At 38.1% G+C, this 19984-nt stretch overlaps 1 protein-coding gene across 1 annotated transcript in view; it reads right to left on the reverse strand.

Moving 5' to 3' along the window:
- Positions 1–19984, reverse strand: part of WDR44 (WD repeat domain 44) — a 94724-nt gene that overhangs the window by 20345 nt on the left and 54395 nt on the right. The window contains exons 9-12 of the mRNA XM_003931059.3: positions 19142–19248; positions 16876–17027; positions 14280–14418; positions 12971–13035 (exon numbers count right to left, since the gene is read on the reverse strand). Coding sequence (XP_003931108.1) covers positions 12971–13035; positions 14280–14418; positions 16876–17027; positions 19142–19248 — 463 coding nt within the window. The remainder of the gene's footprint in view (positions 1–12970; positions 13036–14279; positions 14419–16875; positions 17028–19141; positions 19249–19984) is intronic.

The raw sequence follows: 19984 nt of genomic DNA on the forward strand, positions 1-19984 counted from the left end.
AATAAAAACAGCAATTCAGCCCGGCAAGGTGGCTCATCCCTGTAATCCCAGCACTTTGGGAGGCTGAGGCAGCCGGATCACCTGATGTCAGGAGTTCAAGACCAGCCTGGCCAACATGATGAAACCCTTTCTCTACCAAAAATACAAAAATTAGCCGGAATGGTGGTGTGTGCCTGTAATCTCAGCTACTTGGGAGGCTGAGGCAGGAGAATCACTGGAACTCGAAAAACAAACAAACAAATAAAACCCGGCAATTCAGTGAATGCCCTGGAACATGAATCTTGGAATCTTTATCCATATTTGACTATTTCCTTTGTTTGTTTGCTTTTTTGAGACTAAGTCTTGCTCTATTGCCCAGGCTGAGGTGCAGAGGCACGATCTTGGCTCACTGTAACCTCTGCCTCCTGGGTTCAAGTGATCCTCTTGTCTCAGCTTCCCAAGTAGCTGGGAATATAGGCATGCGCCACCACACCCGGCTAATTTTTGTATTTTAGTAGAGACAGGGTTTCACTATGTTGGCCTGGCTGGTGTTGAACTCCTGACCTCAAGTGATCCACCTGCCTCAGCCTTCCAAAGTGCTGGGATTACAGTTGTGAGCCACTGCGCCTGGCCTATTTCCTTATCCTTATATTAGGTTTATTACTGGATCAAAAGGTTTAAACCTGAAACTTTTACAGTCTCTCTTGTTTTTTGTTTTTTTTTTTTGATGTCCTGAATTTAAAAAATAATACTTCTTAAGTTCCAGGATACATATGCAGAATGTGCAGGTTTGTTACATAGGTAAACGTGTGCCAGGGTGGTCTGCTGCACCTATCAATCCATCACCTAGCTATTAAGCCCCACATGCATCAGCTATTTTTCCTGATGCTCTCCCTCCTTGTGTCCATGTGTTCTCACTGTTCAGCTCCTACTTATAAGTGATAACATGTGGTGTTTGGTTTTCTGTTCTTGCATTAGTTTGTTGAGGATAATGGCTTCCAGCTCCATCCACGTCCCTGCAAAGGACATCTTCTCATTCCTTTTTATGGTTACATAGTATTCCATGATGTACATGTACCACGTTTTCTTTATCCATTCTATCATCGACAGGCATTTGCGTTGACCTCATGTCTTTGCTATTGGGAACAGTGCTGCAATGAACATGTGCGTGCATGCTATCTTTATAATAGAATGATTTATATTCCTTTGGGTATATACCCAGTAATGGGATTGCTGGGTCAAATGGTATTTCTGGTTCTAGGTCTTTGAGGAATTGCCACGCTGTCTTCCACAAAGGTTGAACTAATTTACATTCCCCTCTTCTGTTTGTTTTAATAAAACGGGTTAAGTATATCAAAGAAAATTTTAGAAAGAGTATAAAGGATCAAAAGATCTAAAATTTTATCACTTAGAGATAAAGAATATTATTAATCATTTAGCATATTTCCTTAATGTCTTTTATCTATAAATATTTGTAGGGCCAGGCATGGTAGTTCACCCCCGTAATCCTAGTGCTTTGGGGGCTGAGGTGGGAGGATTGCTTGAGGCCAGGAGTTTGAGACCAGCCTGGACAACATAGTGAGACTGTCTCTACGAAAAATTATTATTATTTTTTGAGATGGAGTCTCACTCTGTCGCCCAGGCTGGAATGCAGTGGTGTGATCCCGGTTCACTGTAACCTCTGACTTTTGGGTTCAAATGATTTTCCTACTTCAGCCTCCTGAGCAGCTGAGATTACAGGTGCCTGCCACCACACCCGACTACCTTTTGTATTTTTAGTAGAGACAGGGTTTCACCATGTTGGTCAGGCTGGTCTCAAACTCCTGATCTCATGTGATCCACTCACCTCAGCCTCCCAAAGTACTAGGATCACAGGTGTGAGTCACCATGCCTAGCCCAAAAGTTATTTTTTTAATTAAAAAAAATAGCCAGGCATGGTGGTGCTTGCCTGTAGTCCAAGCTACCCAGGAGGCTGAGGTGGGAGGACTGCTTGAATCCAGAAGTTTGAGGTCACAATGTGCTATGATGGTGCCACAACACTTCAGTATAGGTGACAGAGTGAGACTCTTATTCCTTAGAATACATACGTATATTTATAGATACTTTTTAGTCAAAATTGTGATAAAATTGTATCCAATTTTCCATTCTGCTTTTTTCAATTTATGTTTTATTGTGACAATTTTTAACAACATTAAATTGTCTTTGAAAACAATTTAAGGACTGCATGTATTTTACCGCATGGGTTATACCACAGTTTTTATTTTCCAACTGTTAGAAATTTAGGTTATTCAAATTTTAGCTATTATGAGAACACTAAGATGAGAATCTTTTTACTTATCTTTCAGAATATCTAATAATTTTTTGGTTTGTTTTTGGGTTTTGTTCTATTTTTTTGGTATTTATTTTGTTATTTTTTCTTGATTATTCCTTTACGATAAATTATTGAATGTAGAATTACTAAGTAAAATGTTATATACATTTTTTTTTCTCTCTACATTTTTTTTGAGATAAGGTCTTGTTTTGTCGCCCAGGCTAGAATGCATTCACACGACCTTGGCTCACTGTAACCTTTGCCTCCTGGGCTCTAGCGAGCCTCCCACCCCAGCCTCCTGAATACCTGGGACCACAGCCATGTGCCACCACACTCAGCTAATTTTTTTTGTTTGTTTGTAGAGAGAGGGTCTCTCTTTGTTGCCTGGGCTGGTCTTGAACTCCTGGGCTCAAGTGATCCTCCTGCCTTGGCCTATCAAAGTGCTGGGATTATGGGTATGAGCCACCATGCCCGGCCACTGTCTACTTTTTATTATGGGCATTTCAAATATATACAAAAGTAGATGGAAGAGTATAATGAACTCCATATAATAATATAATGAATCCCATGCATCCATCACCTGCTTTAACAATTATCAACATTTTACCTGCTTTATCAGTCCTCCCATTTTTGTTTATTTTTGTTGCAGCACTGAAAACAAGATCTAGATATTAATAATTTTACCAGCAGATACTGCTATATATACCTCCAACTGATAACCTTTCTTTTAAATATGATTACCATGCCATTCTCATACTTAAAAATACCATTTATATCATCTAGTATCTAATCCATACTCAAATATCCTGATCATCTAAAGATATATATGTACACACACACACACACACACACACACACACATACACGAGATGGAGTATTGCTCTGTCACTCAGGCTGGAGTACAGTGGTGTGATCTCGACTCACTGCAACTTCCACCTCCTGGGTTCAAGCGATTCTCCTGCCTCAGCCTCCTGAGTAGCTGGGACTATAGGCACACACCACCATGCCCAGCTAACTTTTTATATTTTTAGTAGAGATGGGATTTCACCATGTTGGACAGGCTGGTCTTCAACTCCTGACCTCAGGTGATCTTCCTGCCTTGGCCTCCCAAAGTGCTGGGATTATAGGCGTGAGCCACCATGCCCGGCCCTTATCTTTTTATGATTTGTTCTTAGTATAGAAGTCAGAATGATCCTTTTAAAATATATCAGATTATGTCATTCTCTGTTTGAAAACCCATTGATTCCCATCTTACTCAGAGCAAAAGCCAAAATTCTTGCAATGGCCCATATGTTCTGATTCCCGCTTCCACACCTCTGTGTTCTCCCTTTATATTTTCCTCTCCTTTTTACTCACTGGCTCCAGCTGCCCAGGCCTTGCTGCTGTTTCTTGAGCACACCTGAACTCCTGCCTTATAGCACCTTCACTTGCTGTTCTTACTACCTGGAACAGTCTTATCATATGATCATTTCCTTACCTCCTTCATACTTTGCTCAAACAACTTCTCAATGAAGCTTTGCTCACCCACCTTATTTACTCCCTGCCATCCCACTTTGTACACTTTATTTTTCTTAACAAAACGGATTACTTTTGGAGATATACATGCAAGAAAATGAAATTGGACTCCTATATTACACCATATACAAAAATAAACTCAAAATGGATTAAATACTTAAATATAAGGCCTGAAGCTGTAAAACTCCTAGAAGAAAACAGGGGAAAAGCTTCTTGACATTGGCCTTGGCAATGATTTGTTGGATATGACACCACAAGCACCATAAACAAAAGCAAAAATAGACAAATGGGACTGTATCAAACTAAAAAGCTTCTGCACAACAAAAGAAACAACCAACAACATGAAAAGGCAACTTAAAGAATGGGAGAAAATATTTGCAAACCTTATAACTTATGAATGGATGGTTAATATCTAAAATACATAAGAAACTCCTACAACTGAATGCCAAAACCCCCAAAACTCAAACAAATAACACATTTTTTAAAATAGGCAAAGGACCTAAATAGACATTTCTCCACAGAAGACAAAAAAAATGGCCAATGGGAAATGAAAAGGTGCTCAACATCACCAATTATCCAGGTAATTTGATTTGCACTGCAAATCAAAACCACAATCATGTATCACCTCACACCTGTTAGGATGACCATTATACTAAAAAAACAAACAATTATTAGTTAAGATGTGGATAAAAGGGAACCCTGTACATTGTTGATGGGAATATACATTGGTGCACCTACTATGAAAAGCAGGATGAAAGTTCCTGAAAAAATTTAAAATAGAACTACCATATGATCCTGCAATTCCACTTCTGGGTATATATTTAAAGTAAATAAAATCAGTATGTCAAAGAGGTATCTGAAATCCCATGTTCAGAGCAGCAGTATTCACAATAGCCTAGACATGGAAACAACCTAAATGTCCACTGACAGATGAATGGATAAAGAAAATGTGGCATATACACACAATGGAATATTATTCAGTAAAGGAAATCCTGGCATTTGTGATAACATGAATGAAACTGGAAGACATTATGCTAAGTGAAATTAATCCAGATACTTTTTGGACAAATACTACATAATACCATGTATGTGATGAATCTAGAAAAATCAAAGCAGAGTAGAACAGTGACTGCCAGGGCCTGGGGGCTGGAGAAAAAGGTGGTATTAGTCAAAAGGTCCAAAGTTTCACTTTCAAAATCATTAAGTTTGAGAGATCTATTATATAGCACAGTGCCTACAGTTTACAATACTGTATCATATACTTAATAAATAAGAGGATAAGAAGAAACTTTTACATGTGATGCTTGGGTTATGGTACAGATTGTGGTGCTGGTTTTATGTTTGTATACTTATCTCCAAACTCATTAAGTTATATACAATAAATATATACAGCTTTTCGTACACCAGTAATACCTCAATAAAGTAGTTTAAAAAATTAAAGTCAGGCGTGGTAGCTCACTGCTGTAATCCCAGCACTTTGGGAGGCCACGGCAGGTGGATCACCTGAGGTCAGGTGCTTGAGACCAGCCTGGCCAACATGTTGAAACCCCACGTGTACTAAAAATACAAAAATTAGCCAGGCATGGTGGTGTGTGCTTGTAAACCTAGCTACTCAGAAGGTTGGGAGAGGAGAATTTCTTGAACACGGGAGGCGGAGGCTGCAGTGAGCAGAGATCTCGCCACTGCACTCCAGGCCTGGGTGACAAAAGCCAAACTCCGTTTCAAAAAATTTTTTGTTTTTTGAGAAGAGATCATTAGACTCTAGAACTTGGGTAAAGGAAGCTAACTATAAGGGAATGAGACAGAGTATTTTTGTGAAATGTAGGTATGCAGCATTTGATACAGATTTGTCTTGGTACTATTAACAGCTCCATTTTACAAATGAAGGTTTAGAGATGTTAGGTAACTCGACAATTTCACACAGTCATAGCATCAGAATTAGAACCCAGCTCTGTCTCTAGAGCTTATGTTCTTAACCATTATGCTTCAATAGTTGACATCTCAAAGTCTGGGACTATGTCTTCATTCAGTCTACAGATATTTATTAAGTGACTACTATTTTTTATTAATCACTGTTCCAGGAGCTAGACATATAGTAAGTAAACAAAAGAGACAAAAATACCTGTGAACAAAAGAGACAAAAACAGAATGGAGCACACATTATAGTGGAAGAAGACAGAAAATTAAGTAAATTTTGTAATACAGGTTATTTTTTTTTTTTGAAATGGAGTTTCACTCTTGCTGCCCAGGCTGGAGTGCAATGGTGATCACAGTTCACTGTAATCTAAAACTCCTCAGCTCAGGTGATCCTCCTGCCTCAGCCTCTCAAGTAGCTGGGACTACAGGAGCATGCCACCATGCTTGGCTATTTTTTCTTTTTTTTTGAGACAGAGTCTGACTCCATCGCCAGGTGCCAGACTGGAGTGCAGTGGCGCAATCTCGGCTCACTGCAACCTCCGCCTCCTGGGTTCAAGCAATTCTCCTGCCTTAGCCTCCCGAGTAGCTGGGATTACAGGCACGTGCCACCATGCCCAACTAATTTTTGTATTTTTAGTAGAAACGGGGTTTCACCATGTTGGCCAGGATGGTCTCGATCTCCTGACCCTGTGATCTGCCAGCCTCGGCCTCCCAAAGTGCTGGGATTACAGGCTTGAGTATTTTTTTAAAAAATAGAGACAGTCTTGTTATGTTACCCAGGCTGGTCTCAAACTCCTGGCCTCAAGTGATCCTTCTGTCTGGGCCTCCCAAAGAGCTGGGATTATAGGTATGAGCCAATGCACCTGGCCTCTTCTCAAAAATTTTAAGCAGCAGTTAAATGCTATTAACACTTATGCTGATGTTCCCCTAATCATGCACATTAAACATAAATTTGCAAGAAAAACATTGCTAGGTAAAGAGCATACTTACAGCTTCTAGTATCAAAAAGAAAATTTATACTTATTAAAATGGATATAGTATTGATATTTGCAATCTGATGTAATTATCAATTCTTATAAACCATGAGGTCTAACAGTCTCTGGAAGAGGCAACTATTTAAAAAATCCCTACTTTGTTAAGTCCCTATGATAATGAAGCAAATTCTTCCTGTCTTCTGACATTTATTGAGCTAATTTTGAAAATTAACAGAAACAGAGAATAGCCAGAATTCTAGGCTTGGCATTACCAATGCGTAGGTGAGCAATCTTGGGTACATCAATCTGTATGTTCAGTGGCATAATACTTTTATATATTATATTTCACACAGATGCTAAGGCAAAAGAGGGAAAAAGTGCTTCAAAAGAGATGAAAAATATATCACTATCACAAGGAAAAAAGGAATATACACATTAGGAAAATAAACTCCATTGTGTTTACTGTGCCTCACTGTGGCTAGCACTAGGTTAAAAGATAATTCCTGGTGGCAAACTCTAATGGTATGTGCAATAGAAGCCTCTTTTAACTGTCCCCAAATAAAATGACAGAAGGGAAACAAACCCCAAATGATCTCTTCCCAAAAACCATGGATATAAATGTTATTTCTCACTTAAAAGGCTTTGTATTCAATAAAATTGGAAGTACTTAGGTTTGTTTGGGGTTAGACAGACATAGTTAAGAATCTGTAAGTAGGACTGCTGAAATAAGCACAATTAAAGCTAGTACAGATAGTCTCTACTTTTAAGAGTAATCAATGCCTGGAAACTATATGGTAAATTAAACTAATAAAAGTAAGCCCTTTTCCCTAAAGCAAAGCAGTTAAAATTATCATCGCTACATTAGTCAGTGAGGCTTTATGGAGGAAGTGGGCCATGAAGAATGGGCATGCTTTGAATAGAAAGAAGAGCAAGGCATCCAAATAAGGGGAACAACAGGAATAAAGGTCCACAGGCAGGAATTCAACATGATTACAGGCCTAGTACAGTCAGGAATGGAGTTAGATTCAAAGGGTACTAAAATCTGTGAAGTACAGTTCTTTGCCTTAAGTCAGCCCACAGCCTAGCCAGGGAGACTAACAAGAAAGACATGGCGATATCAGTACAAAAGTACCTATTATGCACTATTAGAATACAAATGAAGGACAATTTTACCTGCTGGACTCAGGGGAAATAATATGTTTGAGTTGAATCTTGAAGGGTAAGTAGGGCTTTGCCCTGTGAAGGAAACACAGGGCATCTGTGGCAAAGCAAACAGCAGTGGCAGAGACATGAAGGTGAAAGTGTTTAGTGCACAGACCTGTATCAGGCATGCAGATAGGATGCACAGGCACTACGGAGTTAGAACTGAGTTGAAAGTTAAGATTAGGCAATATAGTGAAGAACTGTGTTGTGGAGGCAATAAAGGGCCATCAAAAGATTTTAAACCACAAGGCTGGGCGTGATGGTTCATGCCTGTAATCTCAGCACTTTGGGAGGCTGAGGTGGGTAAATCACTTGATGTCAGGAGTTCAAGACCAGCCTGGCCAACATGGGGAAACTCCACCTCTACTAAAAACACAATTAGCTGGGTGTGGTGGTGAGTGCCTATAATCCCAGTTACTTGGGAGGCTGAGGCAGGAGAATCCCTTGAACCCAGGAGGTTGAAGTTGCAGTGAGCTGAGATCGCGCCACTGCACTCCAGTCAAGGCAAAAGAGTGAGACTCTGTCTCAAAAAAAAAAAAAAAAAAAAAAAAAAAAAAGAGTCCAGGACCAGATGGATCCACAGCAGAATTCTACTACACATTCAAAGAATTGTTACCAATCCTTTTGACATTATTTCACAAGATAGAGAAAGAAGGAATCCTCCTTAATTCATTCTATGAAGCCAGCATCATCCTAATATCCAATTGAGGAAAGGACATAACAAAAAAATAGAACTACAGACCAATATCCCTGATGAACATTGATGCTAAAATCCTTAACAAAATATGAGCTAACCAAATCAACAAAACATCAAAAAGATAATCTACCAAGATCAAATGGGTTTCACAGCAGAGATGCAGGGATTGTTTAACATATGCAAGTCAATAAATGTAATACACCACATAAAGAGAATTAAAAACAAAAATCACATGATCATCTCAATAGATGCAGAAAAAGCATTCAACAAAATCCAGTATCCCTTTGTGATAAAAACTCAGCAAAATCAGCATACAGGGGACATACCTCAATGTAATAAAAGCCATCTATGATAAACCCACAACCAACATAATACTGAATGGGGAAAAGCTGAAAGCATTCCTTCTGAGAACTGGAACAAGACAAGGATTCCCACTCTTAGCATTTCTCTTCAACATAGTACTGGAAGTCCTAGCCAGAGCAATCAGACAAGAGAAAGAAAGAAAGGGCATCCAAATTGGTAGAGAGTCAAAATGTCACTGTTTGCTGACAATATGATCGTTTACTTCGAAAAGACTCCTCCAGAAAGCTCCTAGAAATGAGAAAATAATTCAGCAAAGTTTCCAGACACGAGATTAATGTATGGAAATCAGTAGCTCTTCTATATACCAACATTAACCAAATGGAGAATCAAATCAATAACTCAATCCTTTTTACAATAGCTGCAAAAAATATAATATGCAGGAATATACCTAACCAAGGAGGCGAAAGACCTCTACAAGGAAAACTACAAAACACTGCTGAAAGAAATCACAGATGACACCAATAAATGAAACACATCCCATGCTCATGGATGGATAGAATCAGTATTGTGAAAATGGCCATACTGCCGAAAGCAATCTACAAGTTCAATGTAATCCCCATCAAAATACCACTATCATTCTTCACAGAATTAGAAAAAACAATTTTAAAATTCATGTGGAACCAAAAAAGAGCCCACATAGCCAAAGCAAGACTAAGCAAAAAGAACAAATCTGGAGGCATCACATTATCTGATTTCAAACTATACTATAAGGCCACAGTACAAAAACAGCATGGTACTGGTATAAACATAGGCACATACAGCAATGGAACAGAATAGAGAACCAAGAAATAAATCCAAATGCTTACAGCCAACCGATCTTTGACAAGACAAACAAAAACATAAAGTGGGGAAAGGATACCCTTTTCAACAAATGGTGCTGGGATAATTGGTGAGCCACATGTGGGAGAATGAAACTGGATCCTCATCTCTCACCTTATATAAAAATCAGCTCAAAAGGGATTAAGGACTCAAATCTAAGACCTGAAACCATAAAAATTCTAGATAATAACATTAGAAAAACCCTTCTAGACATTGGCTTAGGCAAGGATTTCATGACCAAGAACCCAAAAGGAACTGCACTAATAATAAAGATAAATAGTTGGGACTTAATTAAAGTAAAGAGCTTTTGCACAGCAAAAGGAACAGTCAGCAGAGTAAACAGACAACCCACAGAGTGGAAGAAAATCTTCACAATCTATACATCCAACAAAGGACTAACTAATACCCAGAATCAACAACAAACTCAAATAAATCAGTAAGAAAAAAACAGTCAATCAAAAAGTGGGCTAAGGACATAAACAGACAATTCTCAACAAAAATATACAAATCGCAACAGACATACATACGAAAAAATCATCAACATCACTAATAATCAGGGAAATGCAAATCAAAATCACAACGTGATACCATCTTATTCCTGCAAGAATGACCATAATAAAAAAACAAAAGACAGTCGATGTTGGCATGGATGCAGTGATCAAGGAACACTTCTACATTGCTAGTGGAAATGTAAACTATTACTAACACCATGGAAAACAGTGTGGAGATTCCTTAAAGAACTAAAAGCAGAACTACCATTTGATCCATCAATCCCACTATTGGGTATCTACCCAGAGGAAAATAAGTCATTATTCGAAAAAGATACTTGCACATACATGTTTATAGTAGCACAGTTCGCAATTGCAAAGACATGGATCCAACCCAAATGCCCATCAACCAACAAGTGGGTAAAGAAACTGGTATATACATATGATGGAATACTACTCAGCCATAAAAGGAATGAATTAATGGCATTTGCAGCAAGACTGGATATTATCATTCTAAGAAGAGTAACTCAGGAATGGGAAACCAAAAATTGTATATTCTCACTGATATGTGAGAGCTAAGCTACGAGGACGCAAAGGCATAAGAATGATACAATGGACTTTGGGGACTTGGGAGGAAGAGTCGGTGGGGGAAGGAATAAAACACTACAAATAAGTGCAGTGTATACTGCTCAGGTGATGGGTGCACCAGAATCTCACAAATCACCGCTAAATAACTTATTCATGTAACCAAATACCACCTGTACCCCAATAACTTACAGAAAAATTAAAATAAAAAAATATTTCTATGAATGACCGTTACCATTCAGCTAACTACTCAAGTCAGATACCTGTGATTCATCCTAGGCGATTCACTTTTACTACCCCAGCTAGCCAGTCGCCAAGTCCTAGAAATTAGACTTCTTTTACATCTCTCAATTTAGCTTATCTTTACAGTTTCTAGCTCTATTGCTATCATAATCATTATACTGGAATTAGCCATTTCTCTGGGTTATTAGCCTCTTACATGGTCTCCCTGTCTCTAACCTGAAGCCCCCATCTAGTCTATTCCTTCACAATACTACCAGAATATTCTTCTTATTTTTTTTTTCTTGAGATGGAGTCTTACTGTGTGACAGACTGGAGTGTAGTGGCGTGATCTTGGCTCACTGCAACCTCTGCCTCCCAGGTTCAAGTGATTCTCCTGCTTCAGCCTCCTAAGTAGCTATGAATAGTCTTTCTAAAACAAAAATCTGAACATGGTAATTACATCTCTGAGTGAAATCCTTCGAAGCCCCACCCTGCTCCCAGTAGTTTGCAGGATAAAGTTCCAATGTCTTGGTTTAACACAAAAAGCCATTTTAAATCCCACTCCTGCCTACCTCTCCCACCAATCTCACACATGCAACTTTTCCAGTCATGTGTAATTCCTTGTAATACCTTTAACTTACCATGCTACTTTATTCTCCATACCTTTGCACTTGCTATTCTCTGCGTCTGATACGCTCCTTCCTTTCTTCTCTCATATGGCTAAGTCCTAGCTTACATAACAAGCTTCCAGGAAACTATTCCTGACACTGTGATTTCTGTCAAGGCTAACCTATACTTGTGTAGTGCCTTCTGTAGAGTATCACCATCTAACACTGTAATTGTGAGTTTACCCATTTCACTAGTCCACAAGATCCCTGAGAACAGAGAATATGTCTCATTTGATTTTACAGCATGTAGCAGTGTCTGCCACATATATCAGACACTCAAAAAATGTATGTTGAAGGAGTTTATTTTTGGACCTATCAGTTGATATGCTTGAATTATATGTAGGTGGAGAGATCCTATATACTGCTATGTGAAAAGGCAGCAAGCACAATAATATTCTTGTTTAAAAATTATAAAGTTACTGAAAGTAAACAAAGAATTACAGATCTAAAGCCAGCTTAGGACTAGAAGCAGCACACAAATATGTCTATTGAGAATGGCCAAGAACAGACCCTGAGAAACAGTAAACGTAAGGAGGTGGAAGAAGAAACAGTGGGAATATAAGAGAACAAGGGAAAAGAGAACCATGGAAAGCCAGGAAAAGGGGCAAAGCTAGCGTCAAATACTGGAGCCAATGAAATATCAGGAAAATACTGTTAAGCAGGTAGACGTTTTAGATTCTCTTATTTATATCACCCTTACCGAATGTAATACACAAGAGGCACAGGTGACAACTTAGCACAATATTGTGTATTCTGCTTTTTAGGTTTAAAATTGGTTTTGTTTAACCTTCCAGCTCTAAAACCAAATGAAAATCATTAAGTTACCTTATCTGAAACTGTGATAAAGTGTTTATTAAACCAAGAAGATTAGAAAATTAAAATGCTTAAATATCTTTTTTCTTTCCTTAATTACCTCTTATTTGGGTATCTATTATCCTTATTTTAAAAATATCTAACATGGATTTAAGGGGAGGGGGTTTTGTATTATTTAAGTTTTCATTAGTGGTATAGTACCCTGAGGAATATTACTCACTGTCTGGCAATGTTTAAACATAAAAATTTTTATTTGTCAATTTATTCTAATTGAAGAAACTCTTGTTTCTAGTGATACATCTTAATTTTAATAAGGTGTCTTTATGCAACTATAATTTCTGATAAATAAAAATACTTTACGGTAAACAAATTAAATCATACCATTTCACGTAGTAACCATAAAACAATAAACATACCCCGGTATCTGTATCCGATTTTGATGAACTTAGACTTTCCTGAGAGGGTGATGGAGACACACGTCCTAAAACCAACATAATTATAAAAAAAGGCATGTATGTACACACAAAGACCCACCAACATACAGCATTCAAAAGTAATGATACGGCAATGTCTAATAGTTAGAGAACATAGTATTCTTGAAAAACACTAACAAGGGAGGCATAACCCTGTAAGAACCAAAATATTTGTTTCGATCATTTTTACACAAAAACTTCATAAAATGGCTTAACTATTTCCCTAATTTAATAAACAAAATACCACTAAATTCTCAGTATTCAAATAGAATACATTCTTATTAATCATAACAAGTAGGAAGAGGAACAATAAAGGGGCAGAAAGGGTCAGGGCTGGGGTTAGTCTCAAGGGCCACTGAAAATAGTCTTTTTGCTCCTGGCAGGGCAGTAAAAGAAATGACAAATAGCTAGGACTAGAAAAATTCACCATATAATAAACATGGGTTAACTTCTTGTCAAATCACCATCATCTTCAACTAAGTACTGCAACATAATGCAAGCACTACTCACAGGGTTTACTCAAGTATATGAGGCCTAGCTTGCCAGTTTAGTGAATCTCCCTAGACTTCTATGCTCCTCAAATTGGTGCTTGGACTATATACTTTCACTCAAGGCCACCTTTTTTCTCCTTTCTCCTATGCCTTACTTCTTGTTTGCAGCCTTACTTGATAGTGGAGAGGGTGTGGAAAAAACTTATTACATGGTTAAGTAGTTATTAGAAAAGAATCCCATAAACTTAAAGCCCAAATTTACATCAGTTCTACATATTTTCCCGATAACATCATGATACAAAGATATCTGTACATAGCTGTAATCAGTGTGTATATACAGAATGCTCTGAGCCTTCTCTTTTCAACATTTTTTTCATATATCCCTTGATAGACTGACAAGTCACATTTATTTTCCATGACTTTCCTTAATCATTTTTACTTACTGGATATATATATGATTTTCATTCTTTTTCTAGTTTAATTAGCAATTCTATTTTAACCTAGGAAACCAAATAATATGTTCTCAATAGTTGATGAAATTAACTACTTACTACACCTGAAAGGGATAAATCAAAAGCTTTGTGGAAACTCTTTTCATTGGGTTTAGAGACTTTTGCTGTTGATGTCTGTCTTACTTTCAAGTTTTTGGCTATTATGTAAGTAATGGTTGCTGCAAATGACTGCCAGAAAAGTAGGGCATTAGTATACCTAAAATGCAAAAATTTCAGATTGCTGTAAATTTTTAAATACATGAAAAATACCTTCAGTATTGTATTTCATTCGCATATTGTTGAAATAGTCAAAAGCATTTTTTAAGGCCCATATTCTCACTACGTTGTCTTGTCCAGCTGAGGCAAGTAATCGGCCACAGTGAGAAAATTTCATGGTCCAAACAGCTCCCTATGAAAACAAAAGAAGGTTCAAAGTTAATACTTTACAACTTTAGAGACATTACTTTTGGCTGGGCGCAGTGGCTCATGTCTGTAATCCCAGCCCTTTGGTAGGCTGAGGCAGGCAAATCACCTGAGGTCAGGGGTTTGAGACCAGCCTGGCCAACATGGTGAAACCCAGTCTCTACTAAAAATATAAAAATTAGCTGGGCATGGTGGCAGGTGCCTGTAATCCCAGCTACTTGGGAGGCTGAGGCACGAGAATCACTTGAATCCAGGAGGTGGAGGTTGCAGTGAGCTGATACCATGCCATTAAACTCCAGCCTGGGCAACAAGAACAAAACTCTATCTAAAAAAAATAAATAAATAAAATAAAATAAAGCCATTACTTTACAGCCAAAGTTTAAAATTATGCCAAATTATACATACTAAGATAATACTCACATTGCTAACAGGTACTTAAGGCTTTTGGTTCAGTGGTGCTATGATACCACAAAAGGAGACTTCCAGAAGAAAGGCAGAATAAGATAGTCGTAGTGTTCCATAATATAAACTAACAATTTCAAACCTTGTCCACATATTCATGAAAATGGGAGTTCTAAAGTGGTCAGAAATCTTAACTGGAAAAGCACAAATCCTAGTTGGGGATCTCAGTGCCCTAGCTGAATGTAAAGACGGGTGGCAGAGCCCTCAGCATAGCTCTAACAACTGAGCAGGACTGAGGAAGACTAAAGCCCACCTTGGCAGTGACCCTCACAGCATCAGGCACTTAGAAGTATTACAGTATTGCAGTGGGCTGGGTGTGGTGGCACGTGCCTGTAATCCCATCCAGTACTTTGGGAGGTCTAGGCAAGCAGATCACTTGAGCTCAGGAGATCAAGACTAGCCTGGGCAACATGGCCAAATCCCATCTCTACAAAAAATACAAAAAATTAGTCAGGCGTAGTGGTGTGCACCTATGGTCCCAGCTACTCAGGAGGCTGAGGTGGAAAGACTGCTTGAGCAAATGAGGCTGCAGTGAGCCAAGATCCCGCCCCTGCACTCCAGCCTGGTTGATAGAGCGAGACCTTGCCTCTAAAAGAAAAAAAAGGTAGTAGTATTGCAATGATGTGGTCTCATCCTACTTCTCTCGCTATAAACAAGGTTTCATCGTATATGGCCAGAATCTCTAGATACTGAAAACAGTAGGAAAGTATGTGTGTATAGCGGGGGTAGAGGAGCAGGGGGAAAGAACATGAACCCCTTAAACTGGAAAGAGCAAATCTTATTACAATAAATACTATTATATACAGATCCAGGTGTATCAAAAAATTATGCAACAGCCCATTTATTGAAATAACCACTTACTTCTGCAAAATTCAAGTGCATTAAAAAATGAGTCATTTAGAGTCTACTATAATGAGATTTTATTTAAAAACAGGAAATAACGAGTAAATACAGTACTAGGAAATTCACCAATTTCCTTAAGGAAAATACTAGAATCAACTCAAACATTATATCTGTAGATTGTAAGTATCAACATTTAAATTCGAATTTGGTTGCCATCCAATATATTTATGGTTGCTTCCTTTCAGTTAAGCAAACTTTTAGACTTAAAATGTAAATAGATTCCCTAATGAAGGGCACAGTATTATTTATTCAGTTCTTAATTTTATCACTGCCTTCCTTGTGTTCCTAGCATTTTCAGGGGTTCATTGCAATATAGTTCATGCACTTCATCTACATTGGTACATCTGAAATCTAAAGGAGAACTTGAACTTCTACCTCTCTCCCTGTTTTAGCTAAATATCTCACTTTATAACATATATTGAGCTTCTGAAATATTTTATAAATTATTTAAAATATGGTTGGGAACATTTTAAACATTTTTCTGAAGTTACAGACCACCCTCTAATTTAACTGCTTTAAAGTCTGGTGCCTTTGCATAGCCTTCTTAGTGATACAGGCTGAGAATTTCACAATAACCAATAACACTTTTTTTTTTTTTTTTTGAGACAGAGTCTTACTCTTTAGCCCAGGCTGGAGTGCAGTGGCATGATCTTGGCTCACCACAACCTCCACTTCCTAGGTTCAAGCAGTTTTCCTGCCTCAGCCTCCCAAGTAGCTGGGATTATAGGCACAGGCCACCATGTCTGGCTAATTTTTGTATTTTTAGTAGAGACGGGGTTTCACCACATTGGCCAGGCTGGTCTCAAACTCCTGACCTCAAGTGATCTGCCTGTCTTGGCCTCCCAAAGTGTTGGGATTACAGGCGTGAGCCACCATACCCGACCCAATAAGTCACTTCTGGAATAATTTAGAGACAGACTCTGTGTTACCCATTCATTAAATCATGTTAACATAAATTCACTGTTCTTGAGTCAGGCTAGCAAAGTTACATACATAGGAGGAGATCGGTTTTGTAGAAGCCAAAGCGTTTCTCTTAACAAAGACAGTATCAATCCTAAAAAATGAAAAAGTTGCTTACCATATGTTCACCACTAAGATCTTGCACCACTTTGATCTGATCAAAATCATAAGGTCCTTTGAAACCGTGTGCTGCTTTGAATTTAACTGGTCTTGTGTATGGCATTCCTTCATCATCACTTGATGAAGGATCATCTTGATCAGTATGAAACACTGAACAGAAAAGCAACAGAAATCACTACTAGCTAATATAGATACTGCTACTATCATATTTTCATATTTCCTGCTTACCAAGAAAACTCATAAAATGGAAGAGCAAAATTTATTTATTATATACCATACTGGTTAAAAACATGGAGTCTAATACCAGGTTGCCAGGTTCAAATCCAGCTGTCAGTTATTATCTGTGTGACCACAGGCAAGTTACTTAACTTTTGATTTCTCTTAGTTTTCTTATCTATCAAATGGGGATTATGATGGTACTTACCTCATAGGATTTTTATGAGATTAAATGAATACAGGTAAAAGTGCCTGGTATAGTCCCAGGCACTGAATAAGTACTATGTATGTTTTATTAAACAAATGAGCACAATAATGACAAAGGCATAGGAGGTTAACAAATTTTGAAAATTTACCTAATTTTTAAAAATTATTTATTTATTTATTTATTTTTATACAAATGGGGGTCTCACTACGTAGCCCAAGCTGGTCTCAAACTCCATGGCTTAAGTGATCCTCCTGCCTTAGCCTTAATCCCAAAGTGTTGGGATTATAAGCATGAGCCACCATACCCAGCCCTACCTAATTTTGAAAATATAGTAATTCCCTAGTGTCCATGGCAGGACCTGCTATGGGCACCAAAATCTACGAATGCTCAAGTCCCTAACATAAAACAGTATTTGCATATGACCTATGCACATCCTTTCATGTACTTTCTTTTTTTAAAGACAGGGTCTCAGGTTGGAGTGCAGTGGTGCAATCATAGTTCACTGTAGCCCTGAACCCCTGGGCTCAAGCAATCCTGCTCCTCAGCCTTCTGAGTAGCTGGGACTATAGGCATATGTCACTACACCCAGCTAATTTTTATTTTTTAGTAGAGACAGGGTCTCGCTATGTTTGACCAGGCTAGTCTTGAACTCCTGGTCTCAAGTGGTTCTCCTGCCCTGGCCTCTCAAAGTACTGGGATTATAGGCATGAGTCACCATGCCTGACCCCGTATACTTTAAATAATCTCTAGATTACTTATAATACATACTGCAGTGTAACTGTGATATAAATAGTTGTTTTATTATTTTTTGTATTATGTTTTATTGTTGTATTATTATTTTTTATGGTTTTTTCCCCCCGAATAGTTTTCTATCTGCAGTTGTTTGAATCCCTGCATGTGGAACCCATGGATATGGAGGACTGACTTTATTTGTAAAAACCAAATAGCTGGCTGGGCACAGTGGCTCACACCTGTAATCCCAGGACTTTGGGAGGCTGAGGCAGGCAGATCACCTGAGGTCATGAATTTGAAACCCCCTTGGGCAACATGGTGAAACCCTATCTCTATTAAAAATACAAAAACTAGCCGGGAATGGTGGCAGATGCCTATAATCCCAGCTACTCCAGAGGCTGAGGCAGAAGAATCATTTGAAACTGGGAGGCAGAGGTTGCAGTGACCCAAGATCATGCCACTGTACTCCAGCCTAGGAAACAGGTAAGACTCCATCGCAAAAATAATAATAATAATCATAATAACAATAACAAAATAGCCTTGGTCTGGCGTGGTGGTTCACGCCTGTAATTCCAGCACTTTGAGAGGCTGAGGTGGCCAGGAGTTTGAGATCAGCCAGGCGAAATCCTGTCTTTACAAAAAATAGAAAAATTAGCCAGGTATGGTGGTGTGTGCCTGTAATCCCAGCTACTTGGGAAGCTGAGGCAGGAGAATCTCTTGAACCCAGGAGGCGGAGGTTGCAGTGAGCCAAGATCATGCCATTGCACTCCAGCCTGGGCAACAGAGCGAGACTCTGTCTCAAAAAAACCAAAAAAAAACAAAAACAAAAAAACCAAAACCGAAACCAAATAGCCTTAAAAAACTAATTTATAACTGATTATTGAACACTCAACCCTTTCAGACTGTCAAAGTCACAAAATATGCATCAATTCATTTTTCTTCAAACTCATAAAATAAAGAGCTAGAATACCTTTTTTATTGAAACAGATGTCAGCTATAAAGGTTTACTATTTTAAATAAAATAGAGTGCTTTTTATACACTACAGGCTAAATTTAGGTGATTACAAATTAATTGAATATTCAGTTGAAATGTTCTGTTTTAACTCACCTTCATCTCTAACACTTTTAACTTTATTTATAGCACGTTCACCATATTCCTCAGCAAGGTGCTTTGCTCTCTTTACTGATTTTCCAAGAAACTTCTTTAGTTGAGTCCTTAACAAAAATGAAAAAGGTATCAACTCAGTTAACTGTAAAAGTTCATCAATTTGCAGATAAATGTATCAGGTCGGACTGATAAAGTACACTATTTTGAAATAACCTTTTTTTTTTAAACCATAAATAATAGGTGTTTGAGTTCCAAATCCCTTATTCTATGGAATAAACAGATTTAAGTCAATATGGCAAAGGAAACACATGCCCTTTCCCCCAATTTATAATATTCATATATTCTAGAGCTTTGGTTTTCAATGGTAAATAAAAATTGATTGGCAGAGGTAGTGAGGGGAGGGAAGTGTTTAAAGTGTAGATACCTGGGATCCACCCCCAGATAATCCAATTTAGAGAGCCTGGGGGTGAAGCCAGGAATCTACAGTGAGAACTGCTTTGAGAAGACTGCTTTAGAGAGCTGTCCTTAAAAAAAACACTTTACCAATAGAAAGAAAGGGCAAAGAGATATTTACTTATAAAACAGATGCTCTGGTAGCTTAAGATGGTCCCTTGTCCCTTCCCTTTCAGTTTGGGTAGTTGCGTGTAATGCTACCCATGGCTGAGCTTTCCTGGCAGGTATTCCCAAACACAAGGTAATGCAAGTATGCATCTCAAGCTTCCATAAATAGGACTTATTTATTGCTTTTTCAATTAGCTAAGTCTCAGAGTTCATATATTAAGATTATAAAAAGCAAAACACAGTACATGATGATATTTAAAGCCAAAGGAAATATGAATCAGA

The sequence above is a fragment of the Saimiri boliviensis genome, chromosome X (genome assembly GCF_048565385.1).
Source record: "Saimiri boliviensis isolate mSaiBol1 chromosome X, mSaiBol1.pri, whole genome shotgun sequence".
In the NCBI taxonomy this organism is placed as follows: Eukaryota; Metazoa; Chordata; class Mammalia; order Primates; family Cebidae; genus Saimiri; species Saimiri boliviensis.